At 38.8% G+C, this 26,430-nt stretch overlaps 1 protein-coding gene across 7 annotated transcripts in view; it reads right to left on the reverse strand.

Annotated features, from left to right (window-relative positions):
• Positions 1-23,785, reverse strand: part of SLC6A15 (solute carrier family 6 member 15) — a 52,161-nt gene extending 28,376 nt beyond the window's left edge. The window contains exons 1-3 of one of the 7 annotated variants that reach the window (XM_070254538.1): positions 23,602-23,781; positions 22,728-22,837; positions 1,884-2,346 (exon numbers count right to left, since the gene is read on the reverse strand). In XM_070254538.1, the coding sequence (XP_070110639.1) occupies positions 1,884-2,172 (289 nt within the window). In that variant the 5' untranslated portion in view covers positions 2,173-2,346; positions 22,728-22,837; positions 23,602-23,781. The other 6 variants (XM_070254539.1, XM_070254540.1, XM_070254541.1 and 3 more) reach the window with 6 other exon arrangements.
• Between the last annotated feature and the right edge of the window lie 2,645 nt (positions 23,786-26,430).

Raw genomic sequence — 26,430 nt, forward strand, 5'->3', positions numbered from 1 at the left:
GCCAGGCTTCATAGTCGCAATGGCTTCAAAATTTGAGCTGGTAGCTTCTATATTATATCACGTATTAAGTTTAACCATTGTGCTTTAAATATAATATCTTCAGACAACTCAACTTACGCTAGGTCTATTACTTTTTAGTTCTATTATTCATAAAGTGCTTCAAATGATGAATGAATATGATTTAGGTAGCCTGAGACTATTTCACTAAACAGCCAGAAGACAGTACTCAAACACCTAGAAGGCTCAGTGCTATATTGCATGCTGAGTACAACCTTTTTGACTCTCACAGCCATCTTGAAACGATAAAGTCCACTGACATTTTATAATGTCAATCTCTAGTATTAGAAGGGAGGAAACAATACTAGGAAGAGCCTTTTGACTCTTTTTACAAATGAAATGAAGGAGGAGCAATTTTTGTTAATAACTAATTACTAAAGATGAAATCCTTTAAAGCCCTCCATCAAGCCAAAAATTATATTAAATGGAAGGCAACCTGATTTTCAGCCAAGACGGTCTTCTTCCTTAAAAGTATGGCCAGTAAGGCTCATAGGGAAAAGGCCTGAAAATCAGAATTCATCTTCTGCCAGTCTTGGCAAATGGAATGATATGTGAAAAACAAAAAGCAGATAGTACATTGCCGCTTATAGCTGATTTGATAAATAATTCATATGTGATGTGATGTTAACGGCTAGCTAAGGAGCTTACAATTTCAGTGGAGTAATGTATAGTGCATCACCGACTTCACATACTGATCCTTACTTCTCAGGCAGATTTGTCAAACAAGCTACTTCTTCCAAACCTGTCATTTTGTGCCTGGTTGAATTAACTAAGCAAGATCTTAAACATATTTTGTCACCATAACACCTTAGCTTTTTATCTCTTAGTGGATAAGAAGAAATTTCACATGTGAATGGTTATATTATTTCATTTAATTTGTAGGTTACAACTATATCAAAAATAAAACCATATTTTTGTCCAGTCAACAAAACTATCACAGACCGTAATCAAATACCAAAATAATGTTTCTATCCTTTGTGTGCTGAAATGCAGCTCAAAGAATATGTAGTTTTTAACCACACTTATTTTAACACCTTCCATGTATAGCGATAATAAAGCTTCAACTCAAATGTTAGTTAATTTTTTTCTTGCAATTTTTGCTATGGAACTCTTGGTAATTATACATAAATACAAAAATCTAGAATATCGTGTTGATGCAAATATTTTTGTTTAAAATTACGAATGCTAATTTCTTGAAAGTTTTCTTTGAAATGAAACATTGTCCCCAAATCCTATAGAATTAGGAACCAAATACCTATGATAGCTAAGGATGAAGAATGTCTGGTATTATACTAATTATCTGGTGAAGTCCCTTTGAGTGGGATCTACAAACTTCTGGTCAGCACTTGAAGACTATAATCATTCTAAATTATATGTAATTTCTGCTTTTTTGAAGAGAGAAACAACTTAAAATTCAGAGTTAATAAGTTGTGGAGAGAAAGTCTGTCTTCCTTCACCAATATTGTCTTATATCAGAAACTAGGTTTTTCTCCAAAGAGAATAACTAATAGGCACAGGGGATGCAATGTTTGCTAGAAAAGTCAGTACTTTAGAGATGTTTAACAGCATCCACACAAAAAACCTGAGAGTTTGTTACCCTTCAGCAACCCTTGAGTATTCACAGCAAGCCATCTGCTCCTATGGAAACCTAATCTGAAAACAGAGCTGAGCTCACTTCCAACAAAGAAGTCTGCCCAGCCTTACAATGGAATTCATAGTTTCTAAAATAACAAGACTGCAGCAACTACAGGGGCCATTTGAGATAATCACTTGCCATTTACTCAGCAACATATTATTTAAAAAAAAACACAAAAACAAAAACTTACCACCCCCATTCTTCTGACATAGGTATGGGAATCGCCACACATTCCCTAAACCTACAGAAAATCCAACTTGAGCCAGGATGTACTGAAGCTTATTGTTCCAAGCTGGTCTTTCATCTTCAACTTCAGATCCTTCTTCAACATCTGTATCTTTCTCTTCTTGGACATCAACAATTAGTTCACTCTTCTTAAAAGCATCGTCAGCTGAGTCTTCATTGGAAAGAAGGTCTTTGACAGACTCAATAACCTCATCATCTAATTCTCTTTTTACCACTTTGCTATTCTTAGGCATTGGAAAGTGTGGGTAGTATTATTTTTAAAAATTCCCTTGTGGCAAATATATTGTCTTCCTTAAAATGTTAGTTGACACGAAGAAAAGATGGAAGAGGATATCAAATAAATCCTTGATTCAAGGCAATAAAGTCTTATGGATCTTGAATCTGTATGTCCAATATTCTGTAGGTACCTGTAAAGTTTTAAGTTGAAAAATGATAAAATTTAATGGGGAAAAATATTATAAATACTGAAGACCCTTTCTTATTAATTTTTATGATGGAAACTCTTTCTGCAGGATATAAAACATACAATTGTCCTTGGCTTTCCCGAGATTAATACTTTCAGAAGTGTGAGAACTGTAAAGTACACACGCTAACTTCTTTCTTGCAAAAATCTACTTGGATCTTGTCACGTGTGTATGCCTTAAGCAGCTCGAAGAAAGTTTAAAGGTGATTAACACTCTCTCAGGGTTGTTTTTCAGAGCTATGCTGGGAAGAGATACCAGTCTCAACTGGCCTGAACCAGATGAGGTCCCACTGCAAGGCCAGCACTTGTGCAGGTGGCCCAGAGATGGCCAAAAGATGCCCTTCATTTCATCTTTATCCTAAAATCTCAGCCCTAAGAGGAGCCTAGGTCTTATTAGCATGACACATGATGTATGTGAAAGCATGTTTTCAGACTGTGCCTGCGCCTGCTAATATTCACCTCTACCTGTTATAGTAAAACTCTCCTTTCAAATATTCATTCCTCACCCAAAATAAAAGGACCTACTTCCCTTTGTTCAAGGAGCCACAACTTTGGAAATGATTCCACATGGTCTCCTATTTGCTGCAAATAAACTCTACTTTGTGTGACAACTATTTCTGGTGGAGAGTCTGATTTTAACTATCCAGGAAGCAAACCCATTTCAGTTCAGTAACAATCTCAGATATGCTCCAATGCATACTGTATACTCTGTTCATTAGGAATTAAAACTTTGTGACTCTTTTTCTTCTTTCTTTCCTTCTTTCCTTTCTCTTTCCCTTTTTCCACTCTGACTAAAGTATATCCCTTATTTTATTACCTATAGAATTACATACACGATTGTATACCCTCCCTGTAAATTTGTCTTACACAGAATCTCTTCTGTTCATATTTTCATCCATTCACTCATTTGATATTAATTATGATGGGACCTTAAGAGATACAAACATTAATGAAACATACAATATCTGCTTTTAAGGAGCTTATATCAAATAGAGAGAAAGGCACATCTCAACTATACTACATTGTACAATTTAAATGACCCAACATCATTACAGTAGGAGAGATCGGAAAAGTTGGATGAAAGTGACATTAGAGTTGGGCAGAAATGGAGTAAGGCCACACCAAACATAAGAAACAGCATAAACAGAGGTGGGAAGTGGTAAAAATTCATGTTTGTGTGAACACTCTCTCAAACAACTCAAGAAAAACAGTGCCATCACTTTGTCATTTTTCCCTTCTTTTTCCTTTTGTGTTAGATCTCCTACCCTTTTCTATATTCAGACACAGATCAGTAAGTCTACCATGCAGGACTACAAAACAACGAGATGGTCTCTTTTACAAAGTGACTAAACATCTGAGTGCTTTTCTTCAACACAGACCAGGAGGCTTAGAAATGATATCCCAAGAATTCTGCCATTCATGGCTAGAAAAAATGAAGTTCTTTGATAGAACTGCTGAAGATTTACACTGAAAGTCAGAGAAACAGCCAATCATACTTTAACTTATGATACGATGAACAAGAGACAGGGTGCTGAGTAACCCAGTGAAAAGAAATTCTTTAACTTGACCATGTAATTTACTTGTTGCTTTTAGGTTTAGATAGTGTTTAGTTGTTTCCAAAATTAAAATATATACCCTAAGAGAAAACACTTGTTTAGGATTTGGTGAAGACTAAGAGGAAGACAGTGAAGGAAATTCCGAAAGAGAAGGCTTCCCCAAATGTTTTGAATGACAGACACATCTCTAGCACAAGAGAAAAACTTCTCATAGTGACTACTTTAGAGAGGCCAACAAAGTTTTGATATGGAAATATCTTCATGAGGTTGGGGATTGTGTCCGTTTAATTTGCAATATTCCCCCCTAGAGGTCATAAATATTAGTTGCATAAATGAATAAATGCAACCATTGAAAAATTGAAATAAGCTAATTTTCCAAGTAATTTTCTCTGGAAGAAAACAACCTGACATGTAAGAAATTGTGATTTGTGAGACATGAATTATCTAGATTAAAGGTCTACATTTATTGAATTATCTAAAGATATCCAGCCCTGGTGGTCTAGTGGTGAAGATTGAGCACTCTCACCACTGAGGCCAGGGTACCTGTCTCAGTCAGGGAAACACACCACCCATCTGTTGGTTGTCATATTGTGGGGGCTGCAAGTTGCTGTCATGCTGAAAGCCATGCCGCCGGTATTTCAAACACCAGCAGGGTCACCCATGGTGGACAGGTTTCAGCAGAGCTTCCAAACTAAGACAGATTAGGAAGAAGGACCTGGCCACCCACTTCTGAAAAAGCTGGCCGTGAAAACCCTATGAATAGTAGTGGAGCATTGTCTGATAGAGTATCAGAAGGTGAGAGGATGGTGCAAAAAGACCAGGCAGGGTTCTGCTCTATGGTACACAGGGCCACTAGGAGTGGAAAGCAACTCAACAGGCACTAGCAACAAAAGCTGTTGGCATAGTAACTTGACTGATACATGGATAACAACATTGATTTTAATCTGACAAACTTAGAGTTGTGTCCCAGCTCTTTTACTTATTAGTTGTATACCTTTTAGTAATTAATCACTCTTAACCTTAGTTTCCTCAATAAACATTGGTCTGCGATTCATTTTGATTTTTCCATACAAATAGAAAGATAAGAATTGTATCAAAGTTTGGAGACATTATTACAGTAAAAATACCCACCATTTCATAAAGAAAAAATGTAAAAGATAGTGTGACTGATACTGGCTCAACACAAGGCTGACATAAGGGAAGCCATACTGTAGAAAAGAAACCATATTGTCGTACTTTGAATATCCTCTGATTAACTAGCCTAGACATGCTCTGTAGATTTTGTGACCCCTCCCAGCCGCTTTAAGAGATAACTTTGTTCTTTTGAGTTCCTTAGGAATGTGATGACCCCTAGGCAGAGAGCCTATGCTGACAGCCATCAATGACAACTGAAAGATCAAGGTATAAGGCAGTGCTCCAGTCTCTGATGCATATCCAGTAAAACAAAGGACTGTCAGGAGCTGGCACCAGATGTCAACCCGACCTGGAGATCAGATGGAGGCCCCACCCAGAGACTAGCCACCTCCCCAACCTGGAGACCAGCCCCATATATAACTGGGCTGCAGTCTTTGTTCTGTCAGATGGTTCTTTTGAACAGGAGTCAGCAGTCTTCCCTCTTGCTAGCAAGCTGTAATAAAATCCTTTCTCTGCTAGCACCTTGCCTCCTGACTAGTGGCATGTCTTGCAGTGGGCGGAGGACTCCCCTTGGGGGAGTAACACTGCTCATAAACCGCCCTCAAATTAATTACCTCAGAAATTGTATTTCTTCCATACATTTCTGCTCTTTGCTGGAAAAAATGTACCAACAAATAAGTAAAAATGGAAAGTAACACTATTGGACAATGCTGTGTGTTTTTCACATATCCAATGAATAATCACACCAATTGACATAGGATATCCTTTGGCAAAATTTACGTTTAAAAATTCCTATCAGACTACCCAAAGTTCATATTTTCTATGAAAAAAAAACAATGTCTAATGTAAACAGAATATAAATGTAACATATTATAAATGACTAAAATATGCACACCTATATAGACAGATTGTATAATGCAATAATCCTAGGCAACTTTTATAAAATTAAACATATTAAAAAGGGATGTGAAATATGTATTTGCATGCATGTAGAGCTCCTTTTCTGTTACAAGCAAAAAAAAAGTGATATTACAAGTAAATGTAATGATATTACAAGTGTAATGATATTACAAGTAAAATAATTTGAACTCTCTTTTCTCACTCTGTTTCTTACCCTCTCCCATCTTCTGCTCTTGTCTGGGGTGGCTGTAGGAAAATATGGGGTGGGGTTGCAGGTAACACTGAAATTTCCACCATAACATGTAAGTCTGGGGGAAAAAATTCTCTTCTTCACTAGGCCATAAGCTCTGACAGGGAATGACTTTATCTTGCTCATCTCACATTCTCAAATGAATGAACTGAAAGAAGTACGACAGAATAATATTGTCCGCTAACTACAAATATTTTGCACTACTGTGTTTGGGTGCTCTTTTGTTTTTCAGGTTTTTTTACCCCAAGGCCCTATACTCACAGGTCAGAGGTATTCCTTTCTTGTATAGAGGCTGCAAATTGATGCCAGCTCAGTGAGCCGAGGAGTCAAAAGAAAGATTTCTTGGACTCTCAAGGGATGGTAGCAGTGCTCTCCTATTTAGAGAATAGCATGAGGACAGGACCCATGGGCAGCGAAGAGCTGCAATGTGTTGAGAGTAGGGCTAAATTTATAAGGCATAGGTATGTGAGTTATTCGTTTTACAAGACAAAGGAAAGACCATGTAAAAAAGTCGTTAAAATGGTATCAGGCACAGGTGGGGTCTGGTTATCGTGTGGTCATGTAACTTTAGATGCGAATCAGGTCAGAAGTCCTATACTTCCCGGAGGATGACACAGATTGGCACGTAGGCCAGGATGCCTTGGGCTTCTCTCCCTGGGGCAGCCTTGATTCTCATAACAAATAGCCAAAAGTAAAGATATAAATTAAGTTTCTGAATGGATTTGTAAAAATTTTGTATATGAGACAACAATTTGGAAGCCAAACTAATCTCAACTTTTCAAGATTCGACTTTTTTGAAAGACAAAAATTTTTATGATGCCAAAAGCTTGCCTGAAGAACTCAGTCTATAAAAGTAGGCCACAAACATAGATTAAAAAGAGAACATAAAGTGAGGCTGACGGTTGCTAAAACTGTGTTACTGTTGCTCCATCTGGGAATGGAAGAAGAAATGAAGCAGGAATGTCCAGGAAGGAAGTGAGGCAGAGAGGGTGATAAAGTATTGGTACTCTACAGGTCACATAGGCAGTAGTACATGAGTACCAAGTAACCGCACAGCCTAGGCCAAGTGCGCCCCATCCATTCCTGTGACAGAGTCGGCTGGGGGACAAGCTATCATCTACCACCCTTCATCCGCACCTAGCAGTTGCATCAGCTGTCCTCATTACCTGGTAAGGGGCTCCTATCTCCAACCGAGCAACAGATATTCAAGAGCAGGGGTCAACAAAATATTGCCCATGGGTCAAATACAGCCCACTGTCTGATTTTCTAAGTAAAATTTTATTAGAACGTAGCCATGTCCACATATTTACATATTTTCTATGGCTCTTTTGTGCTGCCACAGCAGACTCATTTTGTATGGACTACAAAACCTAAAATATTTACTGACTCTATTGAAAAAACTTGACAACTCCTGTTTCAGAGAATAAATCTGAACGAAAGATGTGGAGTGCCTCAGATCATTCCATCTATGCTCCATTTGTGTGGTACTATTATTTCTTTATCAAATAGTATGACAAGATAGCACTCTCCCCATTCAAAGATGAGTAACTGCTGGGGCTGGCCCCGTGGCCGAGTGGTTAAGTTCGCGCGCTCCGCTGCAGGCGGCCCAGTGTTTCGTTGGTTCGAATCCCGGGCGCGGACATGGCACTGCTCATCAGACCACGCTGAGGCAGCGTCCCACATGCCACAACTAGAAGGACCCACAACGAAGAACATACAACTATGTACTGGGGGGCTTTGGGGAGAAAAAGGAAAAAATAAAATCTTTCAAAGATGAGTAACTGCTAAGAATGAAAGAGTTTTATATAGAAACAGGAAGATGGAGGGGTAGTAGCTGAGAGAAGAAACATAAGGAAGAGACAAATGTAGAATATATATCAGGAAACAGAGAGCTCCAGAATTTTAAAGAGATTACTTATTTAAAAAAAAAAAAAAAAAAGCAACTGGCCTGGTGGCATAGTGGTTAAGTTTGCATGCTCCACTTTGGCAGCCTGGGGTTCACAGGTTCAGATCCCGGGCATGGAACCACACACCGTTCATCAGGCCATGCTGTGGCAGCATCCCACATACGAGGGAGACTGGCTCGGATGTTAGCTCAGGGACCATCTTCCTCCAGCCAAAAAAGAGGAAGACTGACAGCAGATGTTAGCTCAGGGCCAATCTTCCTCACCAAAACAAAAAAAAGAGCACAGAGATTCAACAAAAGAAAGATAAAAGAGTCCCTCTTGAAAAGAAAGCTCAAAGAAAAGACATAAAAGATAAACAGGAAGAAAAAATTTAGGTGGATGAATAGTGAATACAGGCAAGAAACGGGAAAATTCATCACAGGAATGAAAGGGACATTAGAAAAAGTAAAACTAGAAAAAACTACTGCAACCACATCCAGAGATATGGAGGAGAGGCTTAAGGAAACAGCTCAAAAAAAAAAAAGAAAAGAGACAAATATTTTAAAGTAATTTTGAGAAAAAGCTAATGAAAACTGAAGGTAGATAAATGTGACCCAACAAACAAAACTGGCAGACCCAGACAAGGGAATAGAATATTAAAATAAAACACAAAATATTAAAAGATTAAATAACAGATGTTTTTTCCTAGACTTATAATTTCAAATAATAATAATACAGAAGGTCAACACAGAGAAATTAGTGGGATAAAGATTCCTACAGATTTCAAACAGAAGTAGAAAAGAGAAATAAAAAGACTTTTTAGGATATTCAATAACCTCTATGAAAACTAAGGAAAAAAACCACTTGATCTCCAGTTTTTATACTCAATTATTTTGTATTATTCCAATTATAAAGGCCACAGGCAAATAATCTTATCCATAAGAGATCTGATGGGAGGAACTAAATGATCATGAAACAGCCAACCAAGAGCGCAAACAAAGTAAAGATGTCAGGAACAGAAAAGCCACGTTAAATGATAGAAGTGACCGTTAATTCAAATAAGGAAATAAGGTTTAAAATCTATAGGAATTATGTTAATGGGAAACATATAAATTAAAATTTAAAAATAACCAACAAAATCAAGAATTGAAATGGGAGGAGACAGAAATAAATCAAAGTATGAGAATGTCCTCCTCTTTCATAGCAGGAAGCTATTTAGCATACTGTCTCAATATGAAACCCATAGTCTAAGAAAGGATAACGACCCCAACCTCTTCACGTTTTCATATAATCCTTCTAATTAACTTTAATGGGATCTTGTAGGAATTAATATTTCTTGCTATAAAGAGACATGTATTGGTGCCAAACATTTACATCTAAGTTCTAGAGACAAACTAAGTTCAAATCCTAGCTCTATAACATTTGGTTTTATGACGTTGGCTGAGTAACTATGCTTCAGTTGCTTTATTTATAAAATAAGGAAAATAATATGTCCATCAAATAATAAAATCCTTGGATAAATGCCAGCACGTTGAGAGGACTCAATATATGTTTTCTTTTATTACTATGATTATCATCCCTCTTACGGTTGTATTATATTACAACTGGTTTGCGGCATATTATTCTGTAAGGGAGAATGTAAGTCCACAGCCATGCTACACGCTTTAGTTGTTTTAATGCCACCTTTTTTTTAATACCAGTTTTCTACTGCTGCATAACAAATTACCTGAAAACTTAGTGGCTTAACAAACAAAAATTTTATTTACTCCTGATTGTGTGGGTTAGCAATTTCAGCTAGGCCTCCATGATCAGTCGTTCGGCTGGTCTTGACCTGCGTCACTTCTGCACTGCTGTTATCTGTTGACCCGAGTTGGGGAGGATGCTCTAAGATGGTCTCACTCACATTCTGGCAGGAGGCAGGCTCTCAGCGAGTTACCTTGGTTCTCTTGCATGTGGTCTCTCCAAAATGCTAGCTCCAATTTGTTCACATTGTAAACTCAGAGTTCCAACTCTAGCTGAAAGAAGTAAGCCCAACACGCAAGTGCTAGTAAAGCCTCTGTTTGTGTCACATTTGCTAATGTCTCACTGGCCAAAGCAAGTCACCCAGTTAACTTCAGACTGATTCAAGAGTGGATAAACTCCACTTTTTGATGGAAGATGCAACAAAGTCAAATTGCAAAATGCATGAGTAGAGCGAAGAGAAAAATACTGCTACCATCTTTGAAAATGACCCTCCACATTTGTCCAGTTAGATTTACCCTCTTTGGATTTTGAATCTTCAGGAGAGGAACAAAGAGATAAAAAAGTTGGCATCTCATTCAATTCAAAGCCATTATGCCCAGGCTGTAACTACTACTGTAGTCAAGGATCCTGGTTTCTAGTTTTCAGAACTGTTGTCATTCTTGCCCTTTTCCATGTCATTGCCAAGCACCCCATTGTTTCTTTGAGCCCCTGTGACTGCCAATAATTCTTTCTTCCTTCTTTTTCTGTCTTAGTCAGCATCAGTTTCTGCAGCTTGCAAATAAAGAACCCTAAATAATACACCTATTATAAATGTAAAACAATTCATGTCTTTCCATTCATCTATTGTGTCTATGGGGGACTTACACAAAAAATGTCGGGAATGTTACATTATTTACATTTGGACTTACATTCACATTTTTCTCATTCTTCCATTTTTCTATTGCTTTAATTAGCTCCATGTGTAATTTCTCAGAAAATAATCTATTTTAAAGCACTTGAAACTACATTCAAACCTTTTAAAATCAACATAATACATTTCTAACTCAGTGGTTCTCAACCCTAACCATTTTTTAATGTTTTTCTTTTTTATGATTATTTCCTTGCCTTTCCACATAAATTTTGAAATCAGCTTGTCAATTTCTACCCCAAAAAAGAGCCTGCTGGGATTCTGAATTGGATTACATTGATTCTATAGACCCATTTGGGGAACACTGACATCTTAAAAAATTGAGTTTTCCAATCTATGAACTTGGTATATTTATTTATATCTTCATTAATTTCTCTCTAGAAAAAAAATGATTTTATAATATAAGCTATCTATCCTAGAACAATGGTAAGTCAAGTTGTTGCTTTTTTCTTAAGATCCCTTAGGATTTTTATATACACGGTATGTCACCAGTAAGTAAAAATAATTTAGCGTTCTCTGTTTACTTTTAATTTCTTTTTCAAGACTTACTGTACTATCTAGGACATCTACTAAAATTTTGAAGAGAAGAGTTAAAGCAGACATCTTCATCTCTACCCCAATGTTAGTGGAAAAGCACTCAATATTTTACTGTTAAGTACAATGTTAGCTACGGATTTTTTTTCCCTTTATCAGTTTAGAGAAGTGCTTTTCTTCTGTTTTGGGGGGTGGGGAAGGAGAGGAAGACTGGCCCTGAGCTAACATCTATTGCCAATCTTCCCCTTTCTTTTTGCTTAAGGAAGCTGTCCCTGTGCCAATCTTCCCCCATTTTGTATGTGAGATGCTGCCACAGCATGGCTTGATGAGTGGTGTGTATGTCCATGCCCAGGATCCAAACCCACAAACCCTGGGCTGCAGAAGCAGAGTGCACAAATGTAACCACTATGCCACCAGGCTGGACCCAGAGAAGATTTTTTCTTATTCTTAGCCCAGTGAGGTTGTTTTTATATTTTGAATCATGAATAACTGTTGAATTTTGACACATAATTTTCTGCTTTTATTAAAACAATCATATAACTTCTTAATCTGTTAATATAGAATATTACATTGATTAGGTTTGTATCTTAAACCAATCCTTTGTTATGGGATAACCCCACTTGGTCAAGATGTATAACTTTTTTAATATATCACTGGAATCAATTTGCTAACATTTTGGTCAAAAATTTTTCAATTATATTCATGGGCACAAGGTCTTTAATTTTTTTTTTTTTTTTAAGATTTTATTTTTTCCTTTTTCTCCTCAAAGCCCCCCGGTACATAGTTGTATATTCTTCGTTGTGGTCCGTCTAGTTGTAGCATGTGGGACGCTGCCTCAGCGTGGTTTGATGAGCAGTGCCATGTCCGCGCCCAGGATTCGAACCAACGAAACACTGGGCCACCTGCAGCAGAGCGCGCGAACTTAACCACTCAGCCACGGGGCCAGCCCCAGTCTTTAATTTTTTTTTTCTCTTATTTTGCTTCTCTGGTTTTGGTGAATTCATAAATGGAATTTTAAAATGGTCTCTCCTTTATTTTCTGAGAATACATGTAGGATTAGTTTTATTTCTTCCTTAAATGTTTAGCAGCACACATCAATAAAGCCATCTGGGCCTGGAGTTTTCTTATTGGGAATACTTTTTTTCTTGGTGAGGAAGATTAGCCCTGAGCTCACACTGCCACCAACCCTCCTCTTTTTGCTGAGGAAGATTGGTTCTGAGCTAACATCTGTGCCCATCTTCATTTTTTTTTTTATATATATATGTGGGATGCCTGCCACAGCATGGCTTGATAAGCAATGCACAGTTCCGCACCCAGGATCCAAACCCACAAACCCTGGGCCGCTGAAGCAGAATGCGCAAACCCAACCACTATGCCTCCAGGCTGGCCCTTACTGGCAATACTTTTAATTAAAAATTCAATTTATTTCATTGATATAGAATACTTAGATTTTCTTTTTCTTGTTGTGTTAGTTTTGCTAAGTTGTGTTTTTTGAGGAATTTGTCCATTTTACCTAAGCAGTCATATTTATTAGCAAAAAATGATTCATAATATTCCCTAGTATTTTTTAGTATCTGTAGGCTTTGTAGTCATATCCCATTTTTCCTTCCTGCTATTGGTAATAGGTGTTTCTATGCTTTTGTCTTGATTAGTTTTGTTAATACTTTCACTATAGAAATAATTCAAAATATTATGCAATTCTCACACTATCTTTTAAGACTTTTTAGCTCCTAAACTATTACATCCCCTTTTGAAATTATGTTATGTTAAATTTTAATTAACCTTTGCACTGAAAATATGCAAAGACCTAAAATAGCAAGCAGGCACTTGTGTCTTAGAAATGAAGGAGGACGCAAAGAGACACACCTGCATTAGTGGCATTTGCCAAAAGCTCAATATTCTATAATAAAGAACTATAACAACAGGAAATTATGTCCTTATGGACAAATTCAAATTTTACTGAATAAAGTTGTCTTTAAATATGAATCAATTCTGAACACTGAATCTGAAATTCATTGTAGACTCAAATGAAATATATTTATCTAATTCTGATATATGAGCTAAACAATAAAGACTAAATAAAAACAAAATGTTGAACCATATTGCAACACCAAAAAAAAAATGGCACGTGTTGAGAAGTTTATAGTTATGGAATAATCACAAAAGGTAAAACACAAGAGATTTGATAACATGCTGAAATAATGATCTTGACAAATAATACAAATATGTTCACAATATAGAATTCAATCTAAAAACTACCTTTGCAAATTACATCCCCTTTACATAAAACGTTTACACTACGCTAAAAGATAAAAAGAAATCACAAAGCTGATAAAAAGGTGGGAAATATTTTTTTCCAAATGACAATACAAAGTCACAACTTATAATATACATTTTGCACAAAAAGGTAAAACTATAACACACCTATCAGAATGGCTAAAAATAATAATAACAATAACACCAAATGTTGGTAAGGATGCAAAGAAACTAGATCAATCATATAATGCTGGTAGAAATGTCAAATAGCACAGCCACTCTAAAACATAGTTGATGGTTCCTTTTAACACTAGGGTTACTTTTCACACAACACCGGTTGCTAGGAGTTAGGGTAGGGAGGGCAGGGTAGGTGGGCATGCTATAAGGGGTAGCACAAGGGAACCGTGTGAGGTGGTATAGTTTCGTATCTTCATTGTGGTAAGGGTTACACGATACAATTGCAAAGAACTACACACACACCCCAACACAAACACAGGGAAAAGGACCACATGCTTGGAAAAAGCTCTGTGGATTTTACCGCTATCAATATGCTGCTTTTGACATTGTATGTACTTTTATACAAGATTGCAAAATGGGGAAGGCTTAGTGAAGAGTACATGGGACCACCCTTTGCACCTTCCTGTGAACTTACAATTATTTCAAAACTAATTATAATTATAAAGTAATTTCCATAACTTGAAGTGTATTCCTTGTTAACTTCTATGAACCCAGGACAGACTAAATCTTACTTAACTAAAACAGTCTTTCAAAAAACCTTTAAACATATTCAAAATAGACAAAATCTTTTAAACACTTAAAATGTTATTAACACATTAAGAACACCTCACGTTTAGACCTGTATTTTGTTTCCTGAGGTGCTGTAACAAATTACTTCAAATTTAGTGGTTTCACACAACCGAAATTTATTCTTTTAAAGCTCTGGAAACAAGAGATCCAAAATCAGTTTCAATGAAGTACAATCAAGGTGGTGGAAGGTTTGCACTCCCTCAGGAGGCTCCAGGGGAGAGTTTGCTTGCTTTTTTGTGTGTATGTGAGGACGACTGGCCCTGAGCTAACATCTGTTGCCAATCTTTCTCTTTTTGCTTGAGGAAGATGGTCGCTGAGCTAACGTCTGTGCCAGTCTTCCTCTCTTTTATATGGGATGCTGCCACAGTGTGGCTTGACGAGCAGAGCTAAGTCTGCACCCAGGATCCAAACCCGCAAACCCCAAGATCTGAACCTGCAAATCCTGGGCCTCAGAAGCAGAATGTGCAAACTTAACTACTATGCCACAGGGCCAGTCCCCCGGGGAGAGTTTAGTCTATGCCTCTTCTAGCTTCTGGAGGCTGCCAGCATTCCTTCACTTGTGGCCACATCACTCCAATCTCTGCCTCCATGTTCACATTGCCTCCTCCTCTTTACGTGTGTCCAATCTCCCTCTGCCTCTTTCATACAAGGACATTTGTGATGGCATGTAGGGCTCATTTGGATATTCCAGGATAATCTCTTCATCTGAAGATTATGTCTGCAAAGACTCTTCTTCCAAATAAGGTAACATTTACAAGTGCCAGGAAACAGAGGCAGACATATCTTTAGGAGCTATTATCAGCCAACCTCAGGCATATACTACTATATTACACTTATTTATATATATGTATTATCATGTCTTATGAATAACAAATTTGAAGGCACTTAATATGTTTTATTTATTATCAACATAGAATGTCAAGTATGATCCTTCTTTGTTATTTCCTGGAGTAGACTGTTTGCAAAAATGAACATTAACAATTCCTCCCAATACTGTACATGCTTGCTACTCCTTCCATCAGGAAACAAAGTCTATTTTTCCTTCTCTTAATTCTGGGATGGCCTTGAACTTGCTTTGACCCATAGAATGCAAAAGTGACACTATGCAATTTCCAAGGCTAGGCCTGAAGAAGCCTAGTAGTTTCTGCTTTCACTCTTTTAGAAGTCACACACAATGTAAAAAAGTCCACCTGCCTTGCTTGAAGACCCACATGGAAAGGGAGAGAGAGGAGCCATCTGAGCAGAAGCCCTAGGGACGAGAACAAAGGCATTGACATTCTAGCCCGGGCTGAACTGCCAGCTCATACCAACTGGACCAGATGAAGCACATCGCTGAGCCTAGCCCATATACAGAATACGAGAAAGAAGAAATCATTATTGTTTTAAGTTCGCTACTTTTTGGAATGGTTTGTTAAGTAGCAATGGATAACTGAAAGATTTGCCTACAGGGAAGATAAATTGAATATTTATTGAATTTAACTAAAAATATAAATATTTAACTCTAGTGAAATTTAAAATATTGTCCAAGAAACTGTTCACAACGGAGCTAGACCTGTGCAGAAGGGGTATGGTTTAGGTTTTCAAATCCATGTAGTGATTTTCTTTTAACCACAAGATAAATATTAACCTTAAAGGCACATTTAGTTAGTCTTACGCAAAGTTCTATATGGTCAGTCTTATGTTTAGGCACCTTGTATATCAGAAATGAAATAGATATTAGCATAAAAAAACCTGCAGACATCAAAATGCTCATAAGGGAATACCAGCAAAAACTCAACACACAATTTTATGATTACTTAGTGAAATGAACTAGCTCCTTGAAAAACACAAACCACCACAACTTACTCAATATGAAATAGATCATTTAAGAGCCCTATAACTATGAAGAATCTTGAAGGCATTATTTCAAAGCTCTCACAAGAGAAATCTCCAGGTTCAGATGGTGTTCCTGGAGAATTCTACCAAATGCTTAAAGAATTTAACACCAACTCAGCACAATTTCTTCTAGACAACAGAAGATGATAGAACACTTCACAATTCATTTTATGAAGCTAGTATACTCTGAAACGAAAACCATACAAAGACAGTACCAGAAAAGAAAACTATAAATCTATATTTCTCATGAATATAGGCACAAAATTCTTTAACACACTATTAGAAAAGAGAATTCAGCAATATATAATAAAAATTACACACCATGACCAAGAGGGTTTTATTCTAGCTATACAAGGCCAGTTCAATATACAGAAATCAATAACATAATACACCATAATAACAGGCTAAAGAAAAAAAACACATGACCATATGAATTGATGCGAAAAAGGCATTTGACAAAATTTGACATTCATTTATGATTAAAAGCTGTTAAAAAATAACTAAGAATAAAAGTGAACTTTTTAAACTTAATAAACATCACCTACAAAAAATGTACAGCTGACATTATACTTACCAATGAAAGACTGGATGCTTTTCCCTTAAGATCTGGAACAAGACAAAATGTCCATTCTCATACTTTTATTCAACATGTTACTGGAAGTTCTAGCCAGTGCAATCAGGCAAGAAAAGGAAATATAAGGCATACAGACTGGAAAGGAAGAAAGAAAACTTTCCAATCTGTAGACATTCTGATTGTCTATGCTGAAAATCCCAAGGAATCTACAGAACATGGACAGTACTTTTATGATGAAAACCACTAAGCATTGATGAAAGATCTAAATATAAAGACAGACATACCATGTTCATGGATTAGAAGACTCAACATAGTAAATATGTCAATTCTCCCTAAATTGATATATGTTTAATGTAATTTCTATAAAAATCCTAGCAAAAATTTTTTGTACACATAGATAAGGTTATTCTAAAATTTATATGAAAATGCAAAAAAACTAAAATAGCTAAAACAACTTCAGAACAGAAGAATGAAGTGGGAGAACTGACCCTACCTGATTTCAAGACTTATTACACAGCTACAGTAATGAAGACTGCGTGAGGTTGGTAGAAGGACAGACACATAGACGAATGGAACAAAAGAGAGTACCCAGAAATAGACCCACAAAAATACACCCAACTGATTGATAAAGGTGCAAAAGTACTTTCAATGGAGAAAGGATAGCTCTTTCAACAAATGGCTCTGAAACAGCTGGACATTCTTAGGCAAAAATGTAACCTAAACCTAAACCTCACATCTTATACAAAAATTAACTCAAAATGGACCATGGACTTAAATATAAAACATAAAACTATAAAACTTCTAAAAAGAAACCATTAGAGAAAATCTTTGAGCTAAGCAAAGAGTTCTTAGACATGACACCAAAAGCAGAATCTATCAAAGCAGAAACTGGTAAACTGGACTTCAAAATTAACAAGTTCTGCTCCATAAAAGAACCCATTAAGAGGATGAAAAAATAAGCCAAAGACTGGAAGAAAATATTTGCAGACCACATATTCAAGAAAGGGCCAGTATTTAGGATCAAAAAGAACTCATAAAATTTAACAATTAAAAATAATTTAACAAATGGGCAAAGGACATAATGAGACGTTTCACTGGATATAATTTCTGGATGGCAAATGAGCACATGAAATGAGGTTCAACCTATTAGCCATTAGGGAAATGCTAGTTAAAACTACAATGAGATGTCACTACATACCTATCAGAATGACTAAAATATAGTGACAACCAAATTCTGACAAGGATACAGAAAAACTGGATCATTCATACATTGCTAGTGAGAATGAAAAATGGTACAGCTCTATAGCAAACTCAACATTCAACTACCATATAACATAGCAGTTGCACTCCTGGGCACTTACCTTGAAGAAATGAAAACTTATGTTCCATAAAACCTGTAAACCAGTGTCCATAGCAGCTTTATGCATAATAATCCTACACTGGAAACAACCCAGATGTCATTCAATGGGTGAATGGTTAAACAAACTCTGGTAAGCCCATAACATGGAGTACTACTCAGAAATAAAAACAAACTACTGATACACACAACAACTTGAATGAATCCACAGAGAATTATGCTGAGTGGAAAAAGTCAGTTCCAAAAGGTTGCCTACTATATGATGCCATTTATATAAAATTCTTGAAATGACAAAATAATAAACATGAAGAACAGATTAGTGGTTGCCAGGAGTAAAAAAGGGGTTGAGCACAGGAGTGAGGTGGTTGTGGTTTTAAAAGGGCAACATAGGGATCTTTACAGAGATGGAACTGTTCTGCAACTTTACTTTATCAATGTCGATATTCTATGATATTGTAGCATAGTTTTGCAACATGTTACATTTGTAGGAAACTGCATAAGGGCACACAAGAACTCTCTGTATTATTTCCTAACAACTACTTGTGAATCTATAACTGCCTCAAAAATTTTTTTAAAGGCAACTCACCAAAAAATTATGCACTTTTATGTTGATATAACTGGCTAAATTTAGTGACTCCACTAAATCTCATCTGCTGGTCTAATATAATTTTATTTCTAAGAATGCTGAAGGAGGAAACTCTCTTATAAATTCAGAAACTACAAAAAATCATGGAGTCAAAATATCCATTGACTTTTATACCCTACTCACTTGACAGCATCTGATGCCTGCATACTGTTCTCCCAAGGGTATTTGCTATTCTTTTCACTTTACAGTATGTTTTAATCTATGTTTTGAATAAATAATACAGTAATATGATATTAAAGGGCATAGAATGAAAAATATGTTCCCACTCTTTCTCCCCAGTATCCAGGCCCGCTCTTACCTCCCTATCAGCCACCAAAGTCCTCGAAGGATATCTGTTGTATAGTCAAGCTAATATGCGCTTCCTCCTCACCTACCCGACCTGTTTTTTTCACACAACTGTTACTATATGTATAATTCTGATCTTGGTTTTTCACTTTAAAAGATCTTCAAAAAACTTTTGCTCTCAATACAATAACTTGTGTTTTTTCCAAATGATTGTATGATAGTTCATGGTACGAGTACAGCATATATTTAGGTCATTTCTGATAATTATTTCAATGTTCAAGCAACTAAATTCGTATATCTGGCCATTGCATACCTGTATAATGAATTCCTAGAAATGGAACTGCTTGATGAGAGGGTATGTGCTTTTATAATTTTGATAAATATTGCCAAATGACCCTTTATAAAAGTTGTCTCAATTTGTACTACCACGAGCAGTGTATGAACGCTCACACATTTCTCTCTGCCCTCTTCATTACAGGTAGTAACCTTTTGATCTTTGCCAATCTGATAGGTGTAAAAGCTCCCAGGGTAAGCATTCTACTCAAAGATAACAATCAGTTAATCTTATGTGAAAGGATATCTTAGTGTATTAATCACAAGGAAATATACTGACCTTCAAGACCGAAAACAGCTCTCCCCTATTCAAGTGATAGGGTGCATTGAAAACTACTGCAGCCCAGCCTCTAGGGCTTGCTTTTCACCAAGAAATATGAGACAATCATTGGTCAAAATTAATATTTAAACAGATAAATTTGTTTATCAAAAAAGCATTTACCAAACACTTCCAGAAGAGTAGTTACGACTTGTATTATGTTATAAAGCAAACTGGAAATAAATTTAAAAATGCCTGCTATGAAATCTTGAATGTTTTCATGCATCAGACTATGCTTGTGGATTTTTGTTAATAATGCCATCTGCTCAGAAACTATTTTAAAATCTACTCTGCATAGGAATATATTAATATATCCAATCATGCATATGTATGTAATAAAGAATTAACATACTCTCCAAAAGAAGTTGAGAAGTAAAAGAAAAGTTTTCAGATCTCTTGATAATCAACAAGGTCTCTTTCAGATCTATCATTCTAACTCAATGATTTTTTAATTACTGAATGAACCCTAGAGTTTAAAGGAATGCAAATTTCTTACCTATTCACACACAAGTTTTATTTTATGACAGGACAAGCATATTTCCTAACACGCACACAGTAAAATTTGAACTGTGAACACTGAGTAAATTAATAATTACAGAGTTTAGGTTTTAGTAATTATTCTAACATTTTAAATTTTCAATAACTGACAAGCAGGGCATCACATCTGATTATTGGTCTCCCAAAGAGCTATTATTTGATTTGAAAATTCTTTACTATTTGCTAAGGTTTGAATGTTTGTGTCCTCCCCACCAAATTCATATGCTGAAATTCTAACCCCAACGTGACGGGGCCTTTAGGGGTTTATAGAAGAGAGCCTAGAGCTAACTAGCCTCTTCCACCACGTGAGGACACAGAGAGAAGACACCATCTACGACCCAGTAAGGGGCTTCTCATCAGACACCAAATCTGCTGGCACCTTGATCTTAAACTTCCCAACCTCCAACTATAAGAAATAAATTTCTGTTGTTTATAAACTACCTAGTGTATGATATTTTTTTATAGCAGCCTGAACGGACTAACATAGTATTTATTTATTAATTGGATGACAGGGCACTTATTTCCTAGAAATATGTATAAATACCTTTGTTAATGCCATTAAAAGACTATGTCTTGAGTTACATTGACTGGAAGATTAAAGCAATTCTTGAATCAAGTATATAACATGCAATCAGAAAAAGAAAACGTGTCAACAAACAGTAAGAGATTATCTTCCTTCCAAAACAGTGTTAATTCCTGCCTTCCTGAAAAAGAACAAATTGAATATTTCACTTGCAGGAAAAGGGTCAATGAATTCAGTCATATGTATTGATAATAAATTTTACTCCAACAAATATACATGAATCATTGATCACGTGGGTCGAAAAGACACTAACACTCTCAAAGATAAAATAGACAGTTCTGATGGTCAAATACTCCAAATTTAATGAGAGAAATACACGCACTCTAAAAGGAAGATTCGCTCCAACGTCAAGTACTTATTAAATACATACTATAAGCCAAACCCAGCGCTAAACGCCAAAGACATTAAGAAGGTCTGTATCTCAGCACCATTCTTGCAGAAATGAGGCTGGGTGGGGCAAGCAGCTCGACGGGGTTGCTTCGTCAGAGAATGATATTTGCAAAAGCAAACACTTTGTTCCCGGTACCCGGGGAAAGCAACCAGGCACTGACAGGCATCAAACAGCTTTAAAAACTGAGTGATGAGGAAGCCATAAAGCAAACCCTTCGTGCTTCTGGGCAGCGAACCTTACAAATTGTGCAGACTGGGTCTACCTTTAAGACCTGGAAGGAAAACTGCCGGACTGGGAGAAACGGTCGCAGTCTCATTTGCATAAGCACCCAAACACTGCTGACGTCACCGCGCCCGAGTGCGGACGCCGCCCCGTCTTACTCCAGCCTCTCCCCGCGAGGGACGAGGGCGCAGGGGAAAGGGAGAGCCGGCCACAGGCGAGCGCGAGCCGGGGCTTCGCTCACCGCGAACGCGGCAAACGCCGCTTCTCTGCTTAACGGAAAAGAATTCCCCCGCTGCGGCCTCTGAGACCGCGCAGGTCATACCTGTCCCCGCGACGTCTCGGGCGTTTTGATCCACTCATATTTGTAAGGCAGGCGTGCCTGCGTGTCACGACTGAAAGGTTCTCCCTAGACTCAAAGCCCTCCTCGGCCCAGGCCACGCACAGACCGGCCAAGTGAATGAAACGTCCAAACAGTCTGAGTTCCCAGTTGCTCCTACCGTTTCCTTAAAATCCCAGCGCCACCACCCGCACTGCCAGACTCAAATTCCTGGCTGCGCAGAAATACACAGGCTGTGCTTTCTTCGGTAGCCACGTGCCCCGTGCAGGGCGAAAGGCCCACTTCAGGACCATTTATCGCAGGATGCTTCAGGCAAGAGGGAAGTGGAGTCACGTGAAAACACACCGCCTTCGGTAGTCGCCTTCAGCAGATGCAAAAGCAACCAGAAGCGAATGAGAAATGAGGCTGGCTCTTCTCCCCGCCCCACCGCCCACCCGCACGAGGATCGGCTTCCAACTCACCTAGAACCTCGGAAGCGCCTTGCTCCGTCCCGACCCTCCCAACTTTCCTCTAGCACTTGCCACAGGCGGACCCCACCCTTCAGACAACCCTGCCTTGACTTGGAAACGACCAGTCTCTCGGGGATGCTGTGGGCAGTTTCCACGACGAGAAGGAAGGAGGGCGACACGTTTCGACCCATGTGCTTCCCCCTCCACGCCGCCTCTCGCCCCCCGAGGGTACAGAGTTCAGGACGCGGAGCTAGGAGGGTCGCCCGCTGAGCCCAGCTTCGCCCTCCCAGGGCTTTGGAGCCGCCCTCCCTCCCCTCCCCTCACAGCCTGAGTCCTTCCCGGGATCGATCCATCCATTCCGCTCCCGTCCCCTGTCCCCGGGTGGCAGTCGGTGAGCCGCACCCTGCCTAACCCGTGCCCTTAGCGGTAGGAGAGTGTCCTTACAGTTAGCGAGTCTCGACCCGGCGCCTCCGGCTGCTTCCACGTCCCGACAGTAGCCGCAGTCGCCGATGGGTCGGGTCCAGGTGGGGTGACAGAGGCCGCGAAGGAGCGGTCTGGAGAGAAGCAGCAGCTCGCTCAGGGCGGGCCCTGGGGCCGGGGTGAGGGGTCGCTGCCCGGCGGGCTGGCGGGCGAGACTCGTGGGCGCCTGTGTGGTGGCCAGGGACCGAGCACGAGATGCAGCGCGCGGCTGCGTGCGCGCGGGGGTGCGAGTGTGTGAGTGAGGGTGTGACGGAGGCGCCCACGTGCCCGGCCCGCCGGGGCTGCGGCCGCCGACACGCTGCGGGGGAGGGGGGAGGGGGCAGGCCGCGGGCGGCGGGCGGGGGAGCCAGGTCGCCCGGCGGGGCGCCGCACCTCCCCGCGCCACCGCCCCGCGCCACCGCCCCTGACGCAGAGGCCGCTGCGGCTGCCCCGCCGCGTCCGCCTCCGCTCCGGGCTGCGCCTCCGGGACGGGAGGACCGGGGAAGCCCGCTCCACAGCAGCAGAAAACAAATTCCCCTGCTTCCCGTCCTCCCCCAACCTGCTCAACAGACAGGATGGCACCAGTTGCCCGCCCCCCGCCTTTGTCTCAGCGAGGATAACAACAGACATGGTCCTACCTCGCACCCTCTGAATATTCTGCAAGAGTCGGTGATGGGACTAGAAGAAGTGGGTGACCCAGAGCACCCTTTTCCCTAGCTTTCTCTCCAAGCCAGCCATTTACATCTCTTGCAAGAGAAAAGCACTGTGGGCATTTGCTTCCCCCATCAAAAGGGGACCTGATAGCTCTCCGTGATTCTGGCCAGGTTATGAAAGGCTGTTTTAGGGAGCTGGTCCTCACCTTGTGTTGGTCCCTTAGCATCCGACTCTTCTCCAAGGGGTCTCATTACAGAATGAAGGCTGACTGACTTCTTGCAGCAGTCAAGACATATTCATAATTAAGCCACGTGGAGAATTCCTAAAATATACATCACTGAGCACAAAGCTTAGCCTCCTTTTGAAAATGGCTGCATCTTCCCCTAAACAGGGCGTGTGCTGTATGGACCAAATTTTGTGTCCTTGGAACTTTTGAAATTTGAAAGAAACGCAAAATGAACCCAAAACATACTGTAGCAGAAAGGTTCAGTGACTTGGCAAAGGACATTTTTCACTTTCAGAGGGTTAATATCACCGCTAAAAAAATACTTTTGTGCACTTTCAAGCCTTCCAACAGTCCCTCAGATTTTGATGGTTTGTATCCAATTAATACTGAATTAAAAAATAAGGCCATTGCAGACAGGTTTTCATGCAGTGAAAAATCTCCTGGAAAGAAATCACAAGACCTGAATTTCAGTTCAGAACATTGCTGCTAATCCTTAGCTTTTAAAGCAGCCAAGACAGCTTTTTCTCAGTCTCTCCCAATCCCACCTTTAAAATAGGAAAGAAAAAAATTAAATTAGATTTGATTCCCTGGGTGCCCCTCCCCTGCCATGGGTAAACAAATGGGTAAACAGATGCCCTGCAGAAAAAATAAAAACCGTTAGTATAAGCCTTTTACAGAACATCTTGCATAATTTGCCTTTTATATCACGGATTGGCAAGAGACAAATATTTATGCTGATATATATCATTTTATATATACTGAAATTGAGATTTGTACAAATAACACCGATACCAACTGAGAAGAATTTAAGAAAATAAGTAGAACTATGTTCTCCGTAATCAGGATTAGGCTTATCTGTGGGAAACAAAGTTTTGTGTATGCCTACAGGAACAGCTCACTCATGGGAGGACCAGAAGACCGACCCGCCTGCTAGTAATCCCCTCCCACACACTTTTTCACTGACGTTTGACACCTATTGCAAATGCATGTGCAAAGCTACAAGTCACAAAATCTTTGTGGAGTAATATCTTCAAAGCTGACTGTTACTAATTTATGTCTTAATGCCAGTGAGGAGAAATGAGAGAAAGCAGCTATGGAGTTTCCCACTAAGTGCCTGAGGCTTTAAAATAGCTTATTTAATCTTCTCAATTAATTAATGAGGTGATTTTTCCTAATTTAGAGATTACACAGAGGTGATACTCAGAAAGAAAGAAAAACTACTCATAGTCACAGCTAGTGCTATGACAGAATGGAGATTTAAATCCAGAACTGGCTGGCTTCAGAGTTCATGTTTTTCTATACTACCGTGTAAGCTTTGAGTGAATGCATAGATTTTAACGGGAGGAAAATGTAGAATTAACACACGGGGTAGACACCTTTGAAAATAACAAGCGTGGGGTGGAAAGCGCCCAAAAGGAGAGCTGGGGAACTCCAGTCACGGAGGTGGAAAGTATACTTTTTTTAATTTTAACAACAAGGAGCCTTCAAAGATGTACTGTTCAATTGCTAACATCCTTTAGCTAATGATTATTGAGTGCTGCCTCTGTCACACAGCAGAAAAATGACCACATGGTGTTGGTGTGGGCGGGAGGAGGCAGCACACAGAAGGGGAAGAGCAGAACTTGGAAGAAGATTGCAACCTACAATTAAAGGGAAACCAGTCTTTTTTGTCCACACCGTGTTTAATAATATTAGCAAGTATCAATTTGATATTAAGTATATGCCTTTGCGAGGTGCAGAATAATATATATGCCTTATTTTTCTTAATCCTTACACCAACCCTATGATGTAGGTGCAGTTATGGCGACACATTGGAGAAGAAAAAACTGAGACTTCAGTTGTCCCGGTTCACACAATCAGAAGGCAACTGTCAGAGGCTGTAAATAAATACCTGCCCGTATCTAAATCACTTTCTGAATTTGATGCCTACTTTTAAGCACCAAAGCCCTCAGAATGACAATATTATATAAAAGCTCCCAAAGATGTAGCACCAGAGTTGAGAAAAAACGTTCAAAGATCCCCCCCAAAAGATTTTAATACCACAATACTAAAGACAAATACTGAAATCAATTCGCATCATGAGATTATGTCAATTCCTTTTCCTATACTGTTATATAGGCAGTATATTGTGGAAACTCTTTTTGTTAGTCTAATAAAAGTTTTTATTGTATTATCCTCCCTACCAAATGTTGTTTGATATAGTTTCAAAATTTTCATGAAACCAAAGTCTACACAATCCCGAAATCTCTAGTGAATTTCTGTTCCTCCTAGATTTTCATGACTGATGAAGGGCAGAGAAGTAGAAACAGGGCAAGTAACTAGATTATCTGATGTCTCTATACGTAGAGGGTGGATTAACTGAATTGACAAATATCAAAGCTATCAAATAAATTTTTAACCAATTGGCTATGATCGGGAAGCATTCAAGACAGTAGACAATGACTGAATTTCGATAATGTTTCTGCGTTTTGTAGACAAAGGCTAAATAGCTCTGACAAGCAAAAATACCAACAACAGTAGTCACTTTGTTGACACAGGAAATGCGCCCCCTGCCTCTATGTACTGACCATGATCACTAAATTTTTCAGTCCCTCTTGAATTGTAAATTTCTTTTATATAATAATAGATTATATTTCTAAAATACTTTATGTCGACTACTGTGCACAGCATTAATCTAGGTCTACAACTCCTTAGAGATGGAAAAACAAAGTGTTTTATGATATTTGTTTTGCATGCCATTCCTTACACAAGCTGCTTTTTCTTTGACTCACTATGAAATCTCATTACTGATTTATTCAAATTCTATAG

Source organism: Equus caballus, chromosome 28 (genome assembly GCF_041296265.1).
Source record: "Equus caballus isolate H_3958 breed thoroughbred chromosome 28, TB-T2T, whole genome shotgun sequence".
NCBI classification, from domain to species: Eukaryota; Metazoa; Chordata; class Mammalia; order Perissodactyla; family Equidae; genus Equus; species Equus caballus.